The 16,651-nt window shown below is 41.2% G+C and overlaps 1 protein-coding gene and 1 long non-coding RNA gene across 3 annotated transcripts in view; one reads left to right on the top strand and one right to left on the bottom strand.

Annotated features, from left to right (window-relative positions):
• Positions 1 to 4,971, top strand: part of CCDC148 (coiled-coil domain containing 148) — a 283,553-nt gene extending 278,582 nt beyond the window's left edge. The window contains exon 15 of the mRNA XM_045033842.1: positions 4,859 to 4,971. Within this exon, the coding sequence (XP_044889777.1) occupies positions 4,859 to 4,897 (39 nt within the window). The 3' untranslated portion in view covers positions 4,898 to 4,971. The remainder of the gene's footprint in view (positions 1 to 4,858) is intronic.
• LOC111561856 overlaps positions 1 to 16,651 on the bottom strand; it is a 55,535-nt gene that overhangs the window by 561 nt on the left and 38,323 nt on the right. For both annotated transcript variants that reach the window (XR_006583240.1, XR_006583241.1), the window contains 3 exons: positions 13,436 to 13,645; positions 10,397 to 10,517; positions 4,918 to 5,064 (listed from right to left, as the gene is read on the bottom strand). This is a non-coding gene — a long non-coding RNA (uncharacterized LOC111561856). The remainder of the gene's footprint in view (positions 1 to 4,917; positions 5,065 to 10,396; positions 10,518 to 13,435; positions 13,646 to 16,651) is intronic.

Raw genomic sequence — 16,651 nt, 5'->3', positions numbered from 1 at the left:
TTCTCCTGTGAGGGTGAAGAGAGCTGTAATTGGTTGCCTCATCCCCTTCTGCAATAATATTTCAAAACCCTGACTTGTCTCCATTTTAGAGTTAAGAAATGCTCCAGCTCTAGACTGAATATAATCTTTAATCCTTGTTGTAATATCTTTTTTGCTTTATCAGTGATCACTGCACAGTCCCCAGAGCCCACCATCCTTCATTGCTGGGACCAGTGGAAGAATATAAAACTGAGTTAAAATCAAGATTCTACTCCCTTTCATTGAACTGTAATAAAGTAATATTATAAAGACTGACTGTATCCCCAAAGTTGCCAGTATCTGTCAAACGAAATAACACTGGATTCTTCCTTTATCCTAAAGAAAAAAAACCACTGTGAGTGCTGCAAACAGTTAAAGAAAAGAAGAGGATTTAAGCAGAACTTAATCTTAGATAAACGTTAGGTTTCACGTATTGCCATGCAAGCGTGTGTCAAAAGGCAGCACTGTCTTTTAAAAATGGATACAAATTGAACGTACTTATCACAAGTTCACAGTGCAAAAGGATTATCATCTTTAATCAGAATGTTAGGGGTTTAATTAAAGTAGATTTTGCTTTAAGGGAGGGACAGATGTATGCATATTACAAAATCATGGGTGAATTCATTTATGCACTATATAGTGGATTTACGTTATTCTGAAGGTTTAGCCTTTCGATGGAGAATAATTCTGTGAGTGCCACTATTTCCCTTCACCCTAATCTTTGTTAACACAACGTTGGATTTCCACTGTTCTTTTTTGGGATAATGAGATCAAGATAACAACAGTGACTTATGGGTGTCTGTGGTCACATTTCAAGCAGGTTGTACGCCTATCAAACATCAAAGGATCGTTTGGAGGTGCCTTAAGGTCCTTTAGGCCATTCTCCCGAGTCATTAATGTGGCCAGGGAATGAAGGAACCAGATGGATTTGCCATAGCCATCTTTCATGGCAAATGAGAGTTAAAGGTCATTGCTTTCATTCATGTGTTTGTTCATTTAGCAAATACTTATTGAATGCCCATAAGGCAGGTATTATTCTAAGTGCTGGGGATATAGCAAGAAAATTACAAACAAGGTCCCTGTTCTCATGGTGCTTATATTTCTAATGGAGAGAGATGCTAAGTACATACCTTCATGCATTAATATATGTAAAATAATATATAAGTTAATAGGTAAAGAAACCAGAAGAACAATGGGTGAGTGAGTTGAGTTGAGGTCATCCTACAGGCAAGGCTTCCCAGTGAAGTGAGATTTGTGATGAGATCTGATATTAATCATCAAAATAAGAAGTGGTAATCCATGTGGACCCGAGACCTCCTTGTCCCAGGGGGATGCAGAAAGATCCATTTTGCATCAGTCCAAATTCAGTGAGTGACTCCTCTGAATTAGAACAATGGCTTCTACAAGACCCTTGTTTTAACAAAAAGTTATTTATAAGTTGAAGCCATGGCCATCATGACCTTAGTATGAAGTCAGATTAGTTATCCAGTCATCTGGTAATATTAAGAGGACAGAAAAGAACATTAGGGAAGGTGATCTGGGGGGACAGGGTAGTATTGGCCATTACTAACAGTGGGAGCAGAATGGTGGGGAAGAGAGAATAGGTCTGGGAAGTCAACCCTAGCCGGTGGGCCCTGAGCTGTTTGAGCCAGGTGAAATACATTTTCCCATGTCGTTTACCACTGATATATTCTCCCTCCCTTCCTCCATGTTAAAGCAGCTGCTTGCGAAGGCTCCCTCAGCCTTCCCCCAAGCAAGTTTTTCTAGCTCATAGAGTTTTTTCAGAGCTTCACTGCTGTGGGGAACTGATGTTATGAAGCAGTGATGCAAGGTCGAACATGGTAGCATTGTACGCATGGAGTTTGGGTCTGTGTCCTGGTGGTTGATCTTCCAGGGGGGCCTGTACCAGGAATTCACCTTTGAAAACAGGGGTGCATGAAGGAGGTGAGTCCTTGTCACCTCGAAGAATTTCAGACCGAAATACTCCCAAGAACTACAGTGTTAGAATCACAGCTGCAACCTTTAGCGTGAAGATTGGCAGTCTGAAAGAGGTTTGCTCCCTGAAAGAGCTGCAGGAGTGGCTTGAGAGAGAGCTGCTAGCGGGCTGAAGTCAGCTACCAACAGCTCCAGCATCCAGCCTCAGGGAAAAGGCAAATGCTGCAGGGCATCAGGAACTACAGGAAATAAGGGAGGAAGGAGTCCAGGAGGGTGCCTGCAGGCGGCAGAGAGAGCAAGGTCACAAGGACTTGCAGCAAGGACAGAAAGATTCCTCATAACAGAATCATTTCTCTGAGGGCTTGGCGACGTCCTTAAAGAGAGAAAGACCAGGGTCCAGGGTTCACAAGCTGAGAACTCTCCCTGGTTGCCAATTGATGCCTCTTAGGAAAGAACTGATGGTCATCACCAAACTGACATCAGGGCAGCACGTTTGTCAGTAGGCATTTTTTTTTTCCTTCTAAGTTAACTGGATACCAAATTCTCCATTTGCATACTATGTGGGGCTGTGGCTCAGGTGACCACTTGTTTCTATAATAAAGAAATGTGAGGAGGCATTTCTTGGAGCAGAAATGTCTAAATCTGGGTGTTCCTACAGGCTGTGTGCTGATCGGACTGTTGTTCAGGTCAAGGTCAAGCTGCCACCACCTGTGGCTCTCACTCTCACTAACTTGTGGGGAGAAAAGCAGATGCTGTTGTTTCTCTGAAAGGGGGTATTAATGATGACCTTCAAAAGAGGATAAGGATTCATTTGCATTCTTCACCCATATACTACAAGGATCTGCATGGACATGAATTCTGAGAGATGGGAGTAGTTAAGCCTAGTGGTTCTACAATTAATCTCTTCTTATGAACTACGACTTCTTTCTAACATGTATTTTTGGAAATTTTACCATATATATTTTGTTTATAGTATTGGATATATACATATATTTTTATAAATTTTTTGATGTTTATTTATTTCTGAGAGAGAGAGAGAGAGCATGAGCCAGGGAGGGGCAGAGAGAGAGAGAGATAGAGAGAGAGAAAGAGAGAGAGAGAGACAGAATCCGAAGCAGGCTCCAGGCTCTGAGCTGTCAGCACAGGGTCTGACAAGGGGCTCGAACCCACCAACCGCAAGATCATGACTTGAGCCGAAGCTGGACGCTCAACCGACTGAGCCACCGGGGCACCCCTGTAGTTTTATATATTAAAATTGACTGATTATAAGGACAACCGTTGCAATTAAAATTCCACTTGTGATTAAAAGACATATTAACATGCTATAATTCTTTACGTGTTCTTTGAAGTTTGCTTCTCTGAATTCCAGGACACTAGACTCTCCAGGTGTACTGCCAATTCCACTGGCCTGGCCAAATTTGAGATAATTGAGTATCAAAGACAATAATGACAGAAACCATTTATAACACATTGATTTGAACAAGAGTCACAAAACAATACTAACTACCCTCCACGACCAAAAAAGAGAGCAAGGGAGAAAGAATGTGATGAAGAAAAACTTAAAGTAGAATTCCAGCTATTAAATGTAGAGGGAACGATGGAATTGAAAAATCACCATTTTGCAACCCATGCTAAAATCATTAGTAAAAGACAGTTGGGTTACTGGGTGTTTATGCCGTGCCACATAGTCACCACAGAGATTGCTTGTTCCACACAAAGAGGGAACTTTCACTTCTCCATGGAAAGTGATGGAAGTTACCCCTTGGACCAAGTGCTCCAACTTGAAATGACTAATAGTGGGACATCTTCACATTACATCTCCCTGAGGTGGTGCACTACAAAGCTTACATTACCATCAAGTGTTCTTGCCATAAGGCTGAATCTAGTGAGGCCACTAGACTTCACTTCCACCTACAGGAAATCTGCAGTAGAGATGAACAAGTGAGACTCCATGATGAAACACACAGACAAATCTAGAACATGGTATATTTAACAAGATAGCAGCCTTGATGCGTTAAAAAATCCATTGTCGTAGGAAAAAAGAGAAAAGTAGGGGAAACTCTTCTAGAACAGAGATATAACAACCAAGTAATATAATGTATGAAGTTATCTTGATAATGGGTAAGAAAAAAATCTATAAAAGATATTTTAGGAAAATTAGGGAAATTTAAATATGGAATGGATACTAAGTGATATTATGAAGCTACTTTTACTTTCCTTAGGTTTTGGGGGGTTTTTTTTGATACTGGTATTTTGGTCATTACGAGAATACCTTTATTCTTAGGAAATGATACTGAGGTATAAGAGATAACTGGCATGATGTTTGCAATTCATTAACAAATGAACCAGGGAAAAAAGCAAATAGATGTGTGTATACCTATATTTTCACACATGTATATGCATATATATGTGTGTATATATATTTAGAAAGCATGCATAAATGTGGCAAAATATTAAAAACTGTTCAATCTTTGTAAAGTGTAGATAGGTATTATACTATTTTTTTTCAATTTTTCTGAATTATTAAAAGTTTTCAAAATACAAAAGTTGGAAAAAGCAAAAATGCCTGTAAATTAATTTTAAAAACCTACTCCACTGATGCTTTGTCCTTTGAACAGTTTTAGGAATATTTTATTTTTATTGTGTCTTGATAAATTAAATTGTAACAGCAAACAGCAGCCACTACCAGGATCAAGAAAGTGGAACTTGCTGTGAAGTTCTGACTACATAACCTTCATGACCTTGGGCAACCCCTTATTAACCCCTGAGGCTTGGTTTCCTTATTTGCATAATGAGAACAATGTTCTGCCCTCTCATAAGACATTATGATCATATTATAAACAATTATAAGGCATGCGTTCAACCCCAAGTAATATATAGTTGATTCCTTTTTCTTCTCCTGCAGAGTGAAAATAACTTCATGAAAAAGGAGAATTGGACCTGAGGCTTTCATGAATAACTTACCTTTTAGATCACAATTTCTACGTGTAGCCAAGGACACTGCAGATTCCGTTTCAGTATTCCTGATGCCAGCTTTATGTGCTCTCTTCAAGCAGTGAAATTTTTCTTCTCTGGAAAAGGACCATAGTGCTCCATCTAGTAGACCCTGGCCTGAAAGAGAATGGAGAACACTTAGTGGCTTGATGTCCTACCACAGTGGCAGTAAACATCATTAAAGGGCTTACTGTGGACCCAAGTGCTCTATGGCTGACTCTAACACTTGGGTCTGCACTCCTGGGAAAAATCCAGCCATCTGAACCATCCTGTCAAGGTATTTGGAGCAAGGCTGTGCCTGGCTCAAGAGTCTCTTGTGGAGAGGAGTCTCCACGGTGCTAAGTGACCTAGCTCTGGAACAAGTAACCATTGAGTGGCCGCAACAGCTAGCACTGTGCCCAGGGATAGCATGACCTGGAGGCTTCCTAGGAGATCTGCCTTTGAGAAAAATCTCAGGTTGCTTCTGTGACTGGGGAATGGTTCAGGGAGAGGTGCCGAAGGAGAAGCAGCAGCTCCAAGCCTCAGTGATGCTCCTGAAGCTACTTGAGGACCAGGATGGTGGTTTGGAGCTTGCAGTTCCCCATCTCCACTAGGACAATGGAGCCACATATGGACAATGGACTTGTCCACTGTCTTCTCTGCCACGCGTGTCTCAAGTTGCATGCCACCCTTTTGTGATCACTTTTTCCCTTCTAGGCTGCTCTCAGTGTTCATTTAGTTTCACCTGTGTCAACTAGTGAAGCCAGAAGGAAGCCAGGGAGGGGAGCCTGAAGCTATTTTGTCTCCTCCATTGTGCATACACTGCTCCCAATTGAAGAGGGAGGATAGAAGCAGGGAGGCCAACACACTCTGTCACCATCCATTATTTGCACAGTCCCCATTTTGGCTCCCTTTCTGCTCTTGTTCTCCCTTTCCTCTAGTTTACACACCACTTCCACCGTGGCTGTCTGCTCCTCCTTGCTCCCTCCTCCTCAGTGCTGCCTGCCAACACCTCTAATACGGTGTTATTTAAGCCAATTCAAACTCAGATGTCCCAGAAGCCGAGCAGGTAACATCAGTGAGGTCTGCCTGGTCTAAAGGGAGAAGCCTTGCCTCACCTTCAGCAAATGCAGCCCGATGTGGGCTGGGGCTTGCTAGGGCTGCCATGAATTATCATTTCATATTTTTTATGTGATGTTATCTCAGGAAGCCAAAAATCTGGACTTTCATGTGAAACCTCCAGAAATTTTCAAAGTTGGCAAAATAATTCACATTTTAAAAAATACTGTGCGAGCCAAAGAAAACATCGACTCCAACAGGCTGCCGTTTGCTAGCTCTGACTTAAACCTAGTGATGACCCTCCTGGCGAAGGGGCCAGTGACCTATCACAGAGTCTCAACCCTATTAGACCCAACATTCCTCTTACTTTATAACACATAGGTACTGACACTACTTTTTCTAACCTCAGGTAATGTTTGTACATAATATAACCTGTCTCCATACATAATTTTAAACAATTATTTTAATGTTTATTTTTTGAGAGAGAGCAAGTGGGAGAGGGCAGAAAGAGAGACGGAGACACAGAATCCAAAGCAGACTCCAGGGTTTTAGTTGCCTGCACAGAGATCGACACGGGGCTCAAACTCACAAACCATGAGATCATGACCTGAGCCAAAGTCAGATGTTTAACTGACTGAGCCACCCAGGTGCCCCTCTATACATAATTTTTTTTAAAGTTTACTTATTTTGAGGGAGAGAGAGAGAGAGAGAGCATGAATTGAGGGAAGAACAAAGTGAGGGAGAGAGGGAATCCCAAGCAGGTTCCATGCTGTCAGCACAGAGCCCCAAGCAGGGCTCGAACCCACAAACTGTGAGATCATGACCTGAGCTGAAATCAAGACTCAGATGCTTAACCAAATGAGCCATGCAGGAGCCCCCATATTTTTTTTAAAATTCAGTATAATACCCTAAGTTTGATCCAAGGGACAAGAAAAGAAACATAATTTAAAATGAATTAATACATAGTTTGATGAATTTACACAAATACAACTACACCTTAAGATTTCTAGAAGGCCCTTCAAGAAATGGTAACAATCCTGGTTAGATTCTTTCTTCTGGGATGAGCAGAGTCTGCCCTTGAGACTGTTTTCTCCCGGACCCTCACCCCTTGGAGCTCTTGGATTGCCAAGAGCTACTACTTGGCAATCACCTTCAATTTGTGTCAAAGTTGATTTGGGCACCCTTCATGGTTGAGAGAGAAAAGAACCACTCTGAAAGCACCCATCCCTTTAGGATTCCCTCCCCCAAATATTTCTCCCTGTTTCCTGGTCCCCGCTCTTCCCTGGGTACCAGATCTGTTCTGATACATAGGTGAATATACCTCAAAATGGCAGAAACATAGAGTCAGCATAATCTCTTTTTCCCAGAGTTACCAGTGTAAATTAAAGGCATAAACAGAGGTATGATTTTGCTAACATCACTAATTGCATTTTAGTATTTGATTTGTTCTTGGAGGATTAAACCCACTCTCAATATAAATTCATTATGGATGTTTCTCTGCTGCTTATTATGTCCTTGTGCTCCCATGCTCTAGTAAGTTAAAAAGACTGTTTCTGTTCCTTTTTTAATCCCCAACTATTTAATTTTCTAAAGCAGAGTTTTTAATATAAATTATGGCTTTGAATAACAAAGAGTTCCTGACAAATTTCTGTTGCTTTCCCAGTTCATAACTTCTTCTGTCTTCATACAAATCTCCTAGGTACACACTGCATGTCTGATGAAGATTGGGAAGTGGGAAGTCCCTTTACCATAGTTGAGGAGCTCCTCAGCCAGGTCTTTGTCAAGCTCAGCACTTCAGGTGGTGATATGGTCTGAGATTACCTATTCAAACCAGGGCTTAAGGAAGGAGTCTGTGGCCCCAGCTGCTATTACAACAGACCTTGGTGCAGTATTGCAATGTGGGATTAAAAGAGTGGTTACAGAAGAATGTCACTGAGAGTTTACTTTTGACGTGTAGTATGTAATCTATTCTGCCAACACTAATTAATGCTGGTTGCTAATGATTCTCCCTATTTTCATCTTTTACATTATTTTCTTTTCCAAATGCAATTAAATAATATTCAGAACAAGCATTTACATTTGCTGTCTTTCCAGATTCACATTTACAGTGTGATCAGGTTTAGATTTCAAGACAAACATGACTCTTGGACATGCAAATTAGTACCGGCCTTCAGGCTCAAATTTGAGTAAATTAGGTCAGGAATAAACTAAATGAGACTGCCAGCAAGTAGCTTTCATGAAGTGATGTGACTACTTGATATTTAATCTTCTCTGCAGCTCCTTGATTACTATAATTTCTTTGCATCTCCGTCCTCTCTTCCTTCTGATTCTTGTCACATCCACTCCCTCCCCACCCCCCCACCCCCCACCCCCGCCATGTAAATTAGGCCTCCTGGCTGACCTTCCATTGCTGCAAACTCTGCCTTGCTCATGGGACTCAGAAACTCAAGTCTCAGGGACTCAAGAAACCATTTTCTGCCAACTCATTCTTCCTGCCTGGAATGCCTCTTGACCCACACTCTTTCACCAGATTACCTGCAACTCATTCTCCAGGTGTGAATCCATGGAGGGGGAAAAAGCCTTGGTGGGTCAGATACTTTTAAAATAAGTCAAACAAGTGGCTCCTTGAATTATTCACAATGTCCTAAGAGTAGGAAAGAGATTGAGAACAAATTTGAAAATGTGGGCATCAAAACTGATACTATTCACAGGTCATCCTGATATTTAGAGATTTTAGAACATTTATATCCAGGTTAAAGTCTCTTAAAGGTCAAAGTACTATTTAATCAGGTATTTTATCCTCATGAAAGTTTGCTGGCTTGTCTACGGAGTGGGAACAGCAGCAGAGGAATTAGCTTTACTTCCTTCATCTCTGAATTCAATGCTGCTTAAAACAAAACAAACATTCACATCCTACCAATAAGCTAAGAGTTCTTAATGAGGATAAAACTTCAACATGAAGGTATCTACAACAGCCCAGTGGTTTTATTTCCCACCATTTGTAGACCTCCGCTGTGATACGAGTATAGCCTGTGGGCTGGATGTATCTTGTTGCCATAAAGCAAAAGACCTAGAATTCATGACCATGAGTTGGATAGGCAGCAGAGTGCCTTGTGCATACTGGACACTTGTTCATATCCAGTGGCAGCCGCAGCAGCAAGGATGGTACATTGCACTGGCATGGGCTATGCAGACAGATCCTTGTATCCCACACCCCCAAATTATAAGCAATCAATAACAGTACTATCCATTTCATTACCGAATGCACTGTTATCTACTACTTATTTGGGGGTAACAATGGATAAACAACAATCTAGAAGGATACCTCATTTAACAATGATTGCTAATATTCTCCTTCTGTTTCTAGATGGGCATCCACGGATGTTTTTCTTTATGCCACCTGTGAGGGCCATGGCTGGACCTTACCCTGTACACAGCTATGGAAAGGGCATAATCTTTTTGAACGTGTCTATTTCTAGTGAAGCATGGCTCAGTCACTTGTGGCTCTGTGATACTGGACAAGTCAGTCCTCTAGTTCTTTGTCTGAAGTTTTATAAGGTTGAAATTTATCCCAAAACTGTGTCATTCTGTGAGCAAAATCACAACCCTTTTTATAATCTCCGTGCAGTCCTGCCTGCCATTCTGTCAACCAAACCTTTTCAGTTACAATACCCTGTCTATATCTGCATTTGGGTACATAGTAAATCACCTCCTCACAAGGTCTGCTCCTGGAGAAAAGATTTAAAAAGAAGGAGGTTTCCTCACTGCAGAAGCACATGCATGGCCCCTGACCAGCCAGCCACCTGACCAGTGGAGGAGGAAGGGCGGAGGGGAGGCTCTGGGAAAACAGTAGGAAGCATCACCTGGCCCTTCTCTAAAAGCCCAGCCTGATCTTTTCTGGTGTGTTGATGAGGAAAAGATCCAGCCAAGAAAAGGGGTGTAGTCACCGATAGGAGCTAAAACAAAGTGTTCCCCTGGAGGTATGAAGTCTGCTTACTTAGCTGACAAACAAGGCAAACCTTAGTGATTAATTTTTCCTTGAAAGCACGTATTTCTGTCACTTATAAAATTCCTCAGCCTCAAAACTTATACTTATCCTCATCCATATTCCCTAGCAATTCTTCCAGTCTTCCCCTTAAGAATACCTAAGTCCATCTGGGCAATAGGCAGTGTGATCTCTCATGCCAGGTTTCCATGGAGAAAAAAAAAGGAAGATAAAAAAGAAATACTTCTTTAGATTTCTTTAATTTTCTTTAAATTTAAATTTTTATAAATTTCCTCAAGGCCAGCCTCCTGACACCTTCTAGCCCACCTAGGTCTCTGCTGGTCTGTAAGTATGTTGCTGTATTTTGGCAGCCACCCTGTATGGAACAGTCACTTGGATTTCATAGTAGAAACCAACCCATCTCACCTATTCTCCCTGATGTACCAGTTCTGATAACAGTAACATCACAGCACCGGGCATGGTGCAGTAATTTGATGAGTTCGTGAAGCATACGCATAATAAAAATGGAGGGAATGCCAATGCCATGCTGTTGAGAGAAAAGAGAAAGTCATTATACATCTTGCAAACTGGTACATGCACAGGACATATTTTCTTACTTCATTACAAGTTAACAGCCCTCAGATAAATTTACATAATCATTATGACTTTGCCAAAGCTGAGGAAAACGTAAGTCAGCTCTAACTGATGCCTACCTGACATGCTGATAGATGTGTCCATCTGTGAGGATCAGACAGAGACATCTCCCTGCCAGTTACACAGAGTTCAGCCCTCATTGTCAAGAGCAGAAGGTGGGGATAGCATGGTGTACTCGTGTGTCAGAGCATGGCCGTTTCTCATCTCCCTACTGGGTTCTTTATAGTGAGCTTTTGAAAAAGAGCTTTTTGCAAGATTGACTTGATTCTCAGGAAATATAAATTTGGCTGCCATGTTATTAGTCCTCTTCTACTGTACTAAGTGAAATAGTAAATCCATTTCATTGCTCTCATGTGGCCTTGTTCATTTGCTGCTAATTCTGTGTGAGCTCTGAAAGGTATGAGGGTAGAGGTGTGGTCTGCATCCATACCTGACAATTCGGCTCATAGGCAAGGCTACGTTGCTATACATCATGACCACAACGCCTATTTCCATCATAACCCTTATTTTCCTTAGCATTTGCTACAACAAAATCCACATCACCAGAATAGAGGGGTCAACATAGGTTAGAGGATTTAGCGACTCCTGGTGGTTACAATATGTTCTAATAACTCTCCAGAAAGATTGTCTGTATTGAAATTTGTAGTAGCTGGAGCTGAGTTTTGAATTGGTGGTGATTTCATTTCTAACATAAACATTAGGGAGTCAAATGTGTTCTTCAATGTATTCACCTCTTGAGCACAAAGACTTTATATGTGGAACAGCACCAGGGGTATCTTGGCAATTAGGTGATGCCTGCCACTAATTGCAACCGTGACCATGATGTTCTCACCTGAGTTCCCTCACTGTCACCATCAAGGATATTAAACTAATGGGGCAGCTGGGTGGCTCAGTTGGTTAAGTGTCCGTCTCTTGATTTTGGCTCAGGTCATGGTCTCTTAGTTTGTGCGATCGAGCCCTGCATTGGGCTCTGCGCTGACAGCTTGGATCCTGCTTGGGATTGTCTCTTGCTCTCTCTCTGTCCCTTCCCCTGCCACCTCTCAAAATACATAAATAAACTTAAAAAAAGAAAAAAAAAAGAATATTAAGCTGTGGAACGTTTGAATCTCTGGGTTCACCATTTTTGGTTCCCAATGAACATGTCCTGACTTCCAAATGCATTGTAAGCCTCCTAGAGACATGAATCAAATCTGCATTAATTTGTATGTCCAAGATTAACAAGTCTGGGCTTTGGCACTGTCTCTGCCACTAATGAGTAGACTCTCTAAATCTCATTTTTCTCAACTATAAATTAAGAGAATGAACTATTATTTCATCTATTAGGTTCCTTCTAAATCAGATATTTGATAGGTTTATGATTATCACTTATTATGCAACATGGTAATAAAATGACAAATGGGCTTATGTGTTCCTGAAAAAGTCTCTCTCTCCCCCACTCTCTTACACACACACACACACACACACACACACACACACACACACACACACATCCTCAGCAGCTGCTGGGGAGAAGGACTTTTTAAAGAAGGTGTCCCAACTGGGAATCCTCTGTCTGCCTTAGTAAAGGCCACTTTTAATTGGCAGACTCCTGAACATGACACACATTTCAGGTCTTTTTCTCAGACAGGACAGCAGGATCAGTCTAGTGCAGTTTTTCTTGCTCTGAAGTTTTACTGCTTGTTTATGATAGTTTCACATTTATATAAACAATTACTTTTTTGTCCTTACTCATTTACCGTGCAAAAAAGGAAAAACAGTTGTAGTCTAAAAGTCAGGCAAAGATGAGTAAAAAAAAAAAAATTGCCAGGATCAGAGAATATTCATCTTCCTTCTAATGTAGATCTCCTATAATAGTTAAATGAACAAATGATTAAATGAATGGATTCCCCCTTTTGAGTCCCCAAAGCAGTTCTGAGGCATTCATGGCCCAGAGGGGAGATCAACTTGGCTGCCCCAATTGGCATTGCCTTATTTTCCCTTCTTTACTCCAGGCTTCCAGCCAAGATGGCTCATCTGTCCTTCCTCATCTGTCCTTCCATCGCCAGGTGCTATTGAGTGACTGATGGACGAAGGCTATTCCCTGGTGCAGGGGCCACGGGTAATTCAGCTCCTTAGACTTGTCACACGTCTGCAGTGGACTCTTCCCCTCTACTCTGGCATGCCTGGCGGTGCCCCTTAGGAGGGCCGCAGTGTCCAGACACGTGACAGACATAGAGCCGTGGTTTCAGACCACAGGCCTGTGGCAGACAGACGCACTTAGAAAGGCGAGCTGGGTGTTCACGTATATCCACTCCCTTAATGCATATGGTGCCCTGAGTTGAAGAGGGAAGTGGTCTGTGTTTCCTTAAACTGCAAATCGTTCTGCTTTCATTTTGTGTTAGGACACTGTGTGTGTCGGGAGCTGTTAACATATTCCCAATACGGAGAGCAATTCACAAGAGCTTGTGAAAATGCATTAGCAGCTTTTCCAGCGAGCTTATTATAATGTTAAACAGCACACTTTGACAATCCTGAAAATTGGCCCCTGTGTACGAAAAGCTCAACATTCCCAAAGCTAGCTCAGGGATAGAGAGAAAAGTGCTGGTGGCTTAATCAGTTATAAATTAAAGAGAAGAGGTGTGCTTTGAGGGTGTTCTTCCCCCCTAACTTGAATAGCTAAGTGGTAGCTAATAAAGTAAAGTGACAAGGAATGCTGTGTTCTGCCCCTAGGACTTTTTCCAACAATGAATGTCACACCTGGGCACTTAATTTAATTGTGTGAAAATGCAAAGCAGGTAAGGAGAAAGAACTCCTGTATTCAGAATTTCCCACCTTTTTTTCTGCTAGCTTATGATGAGTACCTCAAGGGCAACTATTGAGTACGTAGACTGATGGAGGGCATGAGACAAGTTCTGTCCCTGCATGATCTGTCTGTCCCAGCTCAGACGTTCTTTCTGTCCTCTCCACTCTCCTCCAAGTCGAGCTCCTTGCGCATAAGGAGTGCAAACTCTTTCATTGTGTTGGGGCTCCCACCAACGCAAACTGTTAATAAAAATAAATAATTACCTGCCTTATAACTGATGTAGGAAACAAGGGTCAGCTTTCAACTTTAATATTTTTATTTTATTTTTTCAGTAATTTACATGAGAGTATGTATAGACATAATAGGTTACATTTATGAGTTAGCTAATTTGCATCATTAACCTGTAAATAAGGCAACCAGACACAAACTTTGATGGTACTTAATTAGTAAAGGAAAAAGATAATCATAAAATCAAAGTAAGTGTTGATTTTGTTCAAGGAGGTGTTTCCTGGTGTTTTTGTTTACAGTGAACATCATCCCGCATCTTGAGTTGATAAAGACAGCTTGTTTCAGGGTATTAGCAGGATATAGGGAATATAAGTAACATGAGAAAAAAAAAAAAGAACTGTGACTTTTAGATATGTCTTCCCATTCCATATTCCCAAACATTAGTTTTTATCGTAAAATGTGCTATGTTAACTTAAAGCTTTAAACAATCACATCAAGCCTTTCCAGCTTCTCAGTCAGAAGAAATCCTTGTGTAATAAGCCTTATCATTCATTGTAGACTGGAAATGTCACTACGCTATTTCACCAATTCCAATGATTTGTTTTTCTTTTGTTCACATTTTAACATCTCTGAAATGATAACAAGTGTTGCAGTCAAGGGGGTCCACTCGAAGAAAATGTGGTAACACAATTGTGTTATAGTTGCTTGTACAACGGCCCATTAGGGGTGCACCAGCCTCAGGGGTGAGTGAGGTGGAGGTCTAAGGCAGGATGGGAGCAGCCTAACAGCAAGGGTGAGCAGTGGCCTGGTGATCACTGGGGGTCAGCAGCGGAGTAGATGAGCAACAGCAGATGTCCTAGACCCAAGGAAGCACAGACCGTAGAAGGGCGCCAGGAGCAAAGCCATTCAGAAATCTAAGCTAAGCCGAAGCGTCCCCAGAAGCTGAAGAAGGTCCATGTCAGAGAGATAGGTAACAAATGTAGTGTTTAAGCGCCTGCCCTTTGAGATTAGATAAACCTGGCTTTGCACCCCAACCCTGTCAGTGATTAAGTGACTTGCTTAGTGTTACACACATAATCTCTATGTGCTTTGGATCATCGTCTCCAAAATAGAAAAATGCAGAGCATGTCGGGGGGGTTTGGTAGAGACAAAACGGGATAGACTATGGCAGAGGACATTGCACAAAGCCAGGTAACTTCTGAGTGTTCAACAAATGGCAGCTGCTTCCTCTTTTTCACATCACGTAGCAATTTTCTGGCCTTGCTTTTAAGCTTGCTTATTGTTTCTGTATTTGCAGAACTTAGTACAAATGAAGCTGGTTCAAATCCAGTAAGGAAAAGGCAGTTGGTGGTGCCTAACCGATGTGGGCAGCATTAGGCACAGGATCAGACGGATTGTTGGAGAGGTTCTTCCTAGCAATGAAGACTATCTGTCCAGCCTTCCAGGAAATACCTAACAGAGGTTATAGTGTAGGCGTCCCCACTCACAGATGACTTACTGGGACTATTGGGTGGTCTGATTACATGACGCATTATGTTTCCATTTAACAATAATTCCTGTGCCAGACTAATTTTTCAGTTTTGGGGTGTAATTATCCTTTTATTCAGGCCCTTTGCTTCTCTTTTACTATCATTATTGTCTTTTCTGTGCCCTTTCATGGGTTTCTCCAATGGGCCTGTGGTTGGTAATGAACTGCAATGAAAGTTAGCCATAAAGGCTAGGTAGCAAAGAGGGAAGGCTGTGGTCTAAGGTGAGTTCTTAAATTATTATTGATAATTCGTGAGATTTTTTCCCTCTGTTGGTATGGATAGTTGAGACTTGGCTCAACATGTAAGTACAAAGAGGCCATTTTTGTTGTTTTCTTTTTACAAAATACAGTAGTTTGAAAATAACCTCATTGTGTGGTGTCAGTGAACATAAATTACAACTATTCAGATTGACCATAAAACCAAAACAGATGTTAGAATAGCTTGTGGTTTCAATTCTTCTTTGAACTGCAGATATTGCTGTAATCAACAGGAATTTCTGAATGTTTCTGGAGACACAAAGATATATGTGTAGACTGAAACATTTTCATTCTTGAAGACTTACTCCTAACTGAGACTTACAAAATATCACCTCTAGACACAATTTTTGGTCTGGCTGCTTTAATAAGAAGTAAAATATGGCTGAAGACCACCAACCAACATTGACCTTAAGTGACATTTTCTGTGATTTATGCCCCAAACAAAATTATCATTTTTCCTGGTTTTATCAAAGAAGATAGAAATGCATTGGAAAGGAGTCTGAAGAATTACAAAAATGTGTTATGGACTTTGCCTAATGACTGCCAGAATGAATTCACTTTCAAATACACCCAGTGTCTTAAAAGACTTAACTTTGCCATGTTGTCCATGTTACATTAATCTGGTCCTATTTCTAGTCAGTTTGATAAAGACTGATTAGCTGTTCACCAAAGCTGTTTCCCTTCTTTCCAGACACACAGTTCAACTTCCTAGCCTCCTTTCCAGCTAGCTGAGGCCATATGCCTGGATTCCAGCAACTAGAATGTGAACAAATTTGATGGATGCCACTTCTAGTCCCAACCCATAGAAATTTCTCATTGGTGCTCCAATAGATTGCCTTCTTCTGTCTCCTGGAAGGGTGTAGACACCCAGGGAAACTTCATAAGCTACTCTTTGAAGGTGAATGAACAACAAGATAGAAGGAACCTGGGTCCCTGAATCACCAGTTGGAGGAAAGTCACCATGAATATTCACTTTATACTCAATGTGAGTGAGAAAAAAAAAAACTTAGGTTGTGTTAAGCAACTGATATTTTTCAGCAGCAACTAGCAAACCCTTTTAAAATCTAGCAAGCAAGGAAATGAAGGAAATAAGAATGGTTATCAGAATCTTTAAGATTTAAATTTTACACACCCAGAGTTCTCCTTTCCTTTGAAGATAATGCTATTAATAATGCTTATCATTTCTATAAAGACAAGGCTGAGTTTTAGGTACTGATGGATTTTATCCTCT

This window comes from Felis catus, chromosome C1 (genome assembly GCF_018350175.1).
Source record: "Felis catus isolate Fca126 chromosome C1, F.catus_Fca126_mat1.0, whole genome shotgun sequence".
Lineage (NCBI taxonomy): Eukaryota > Metazoa > Chordata > Mammalia > Carnivora > Felidae > Felis > Felis catus.
This window is presented reverse-complemented; position numbering and strand designations above follow the sequence as displayed.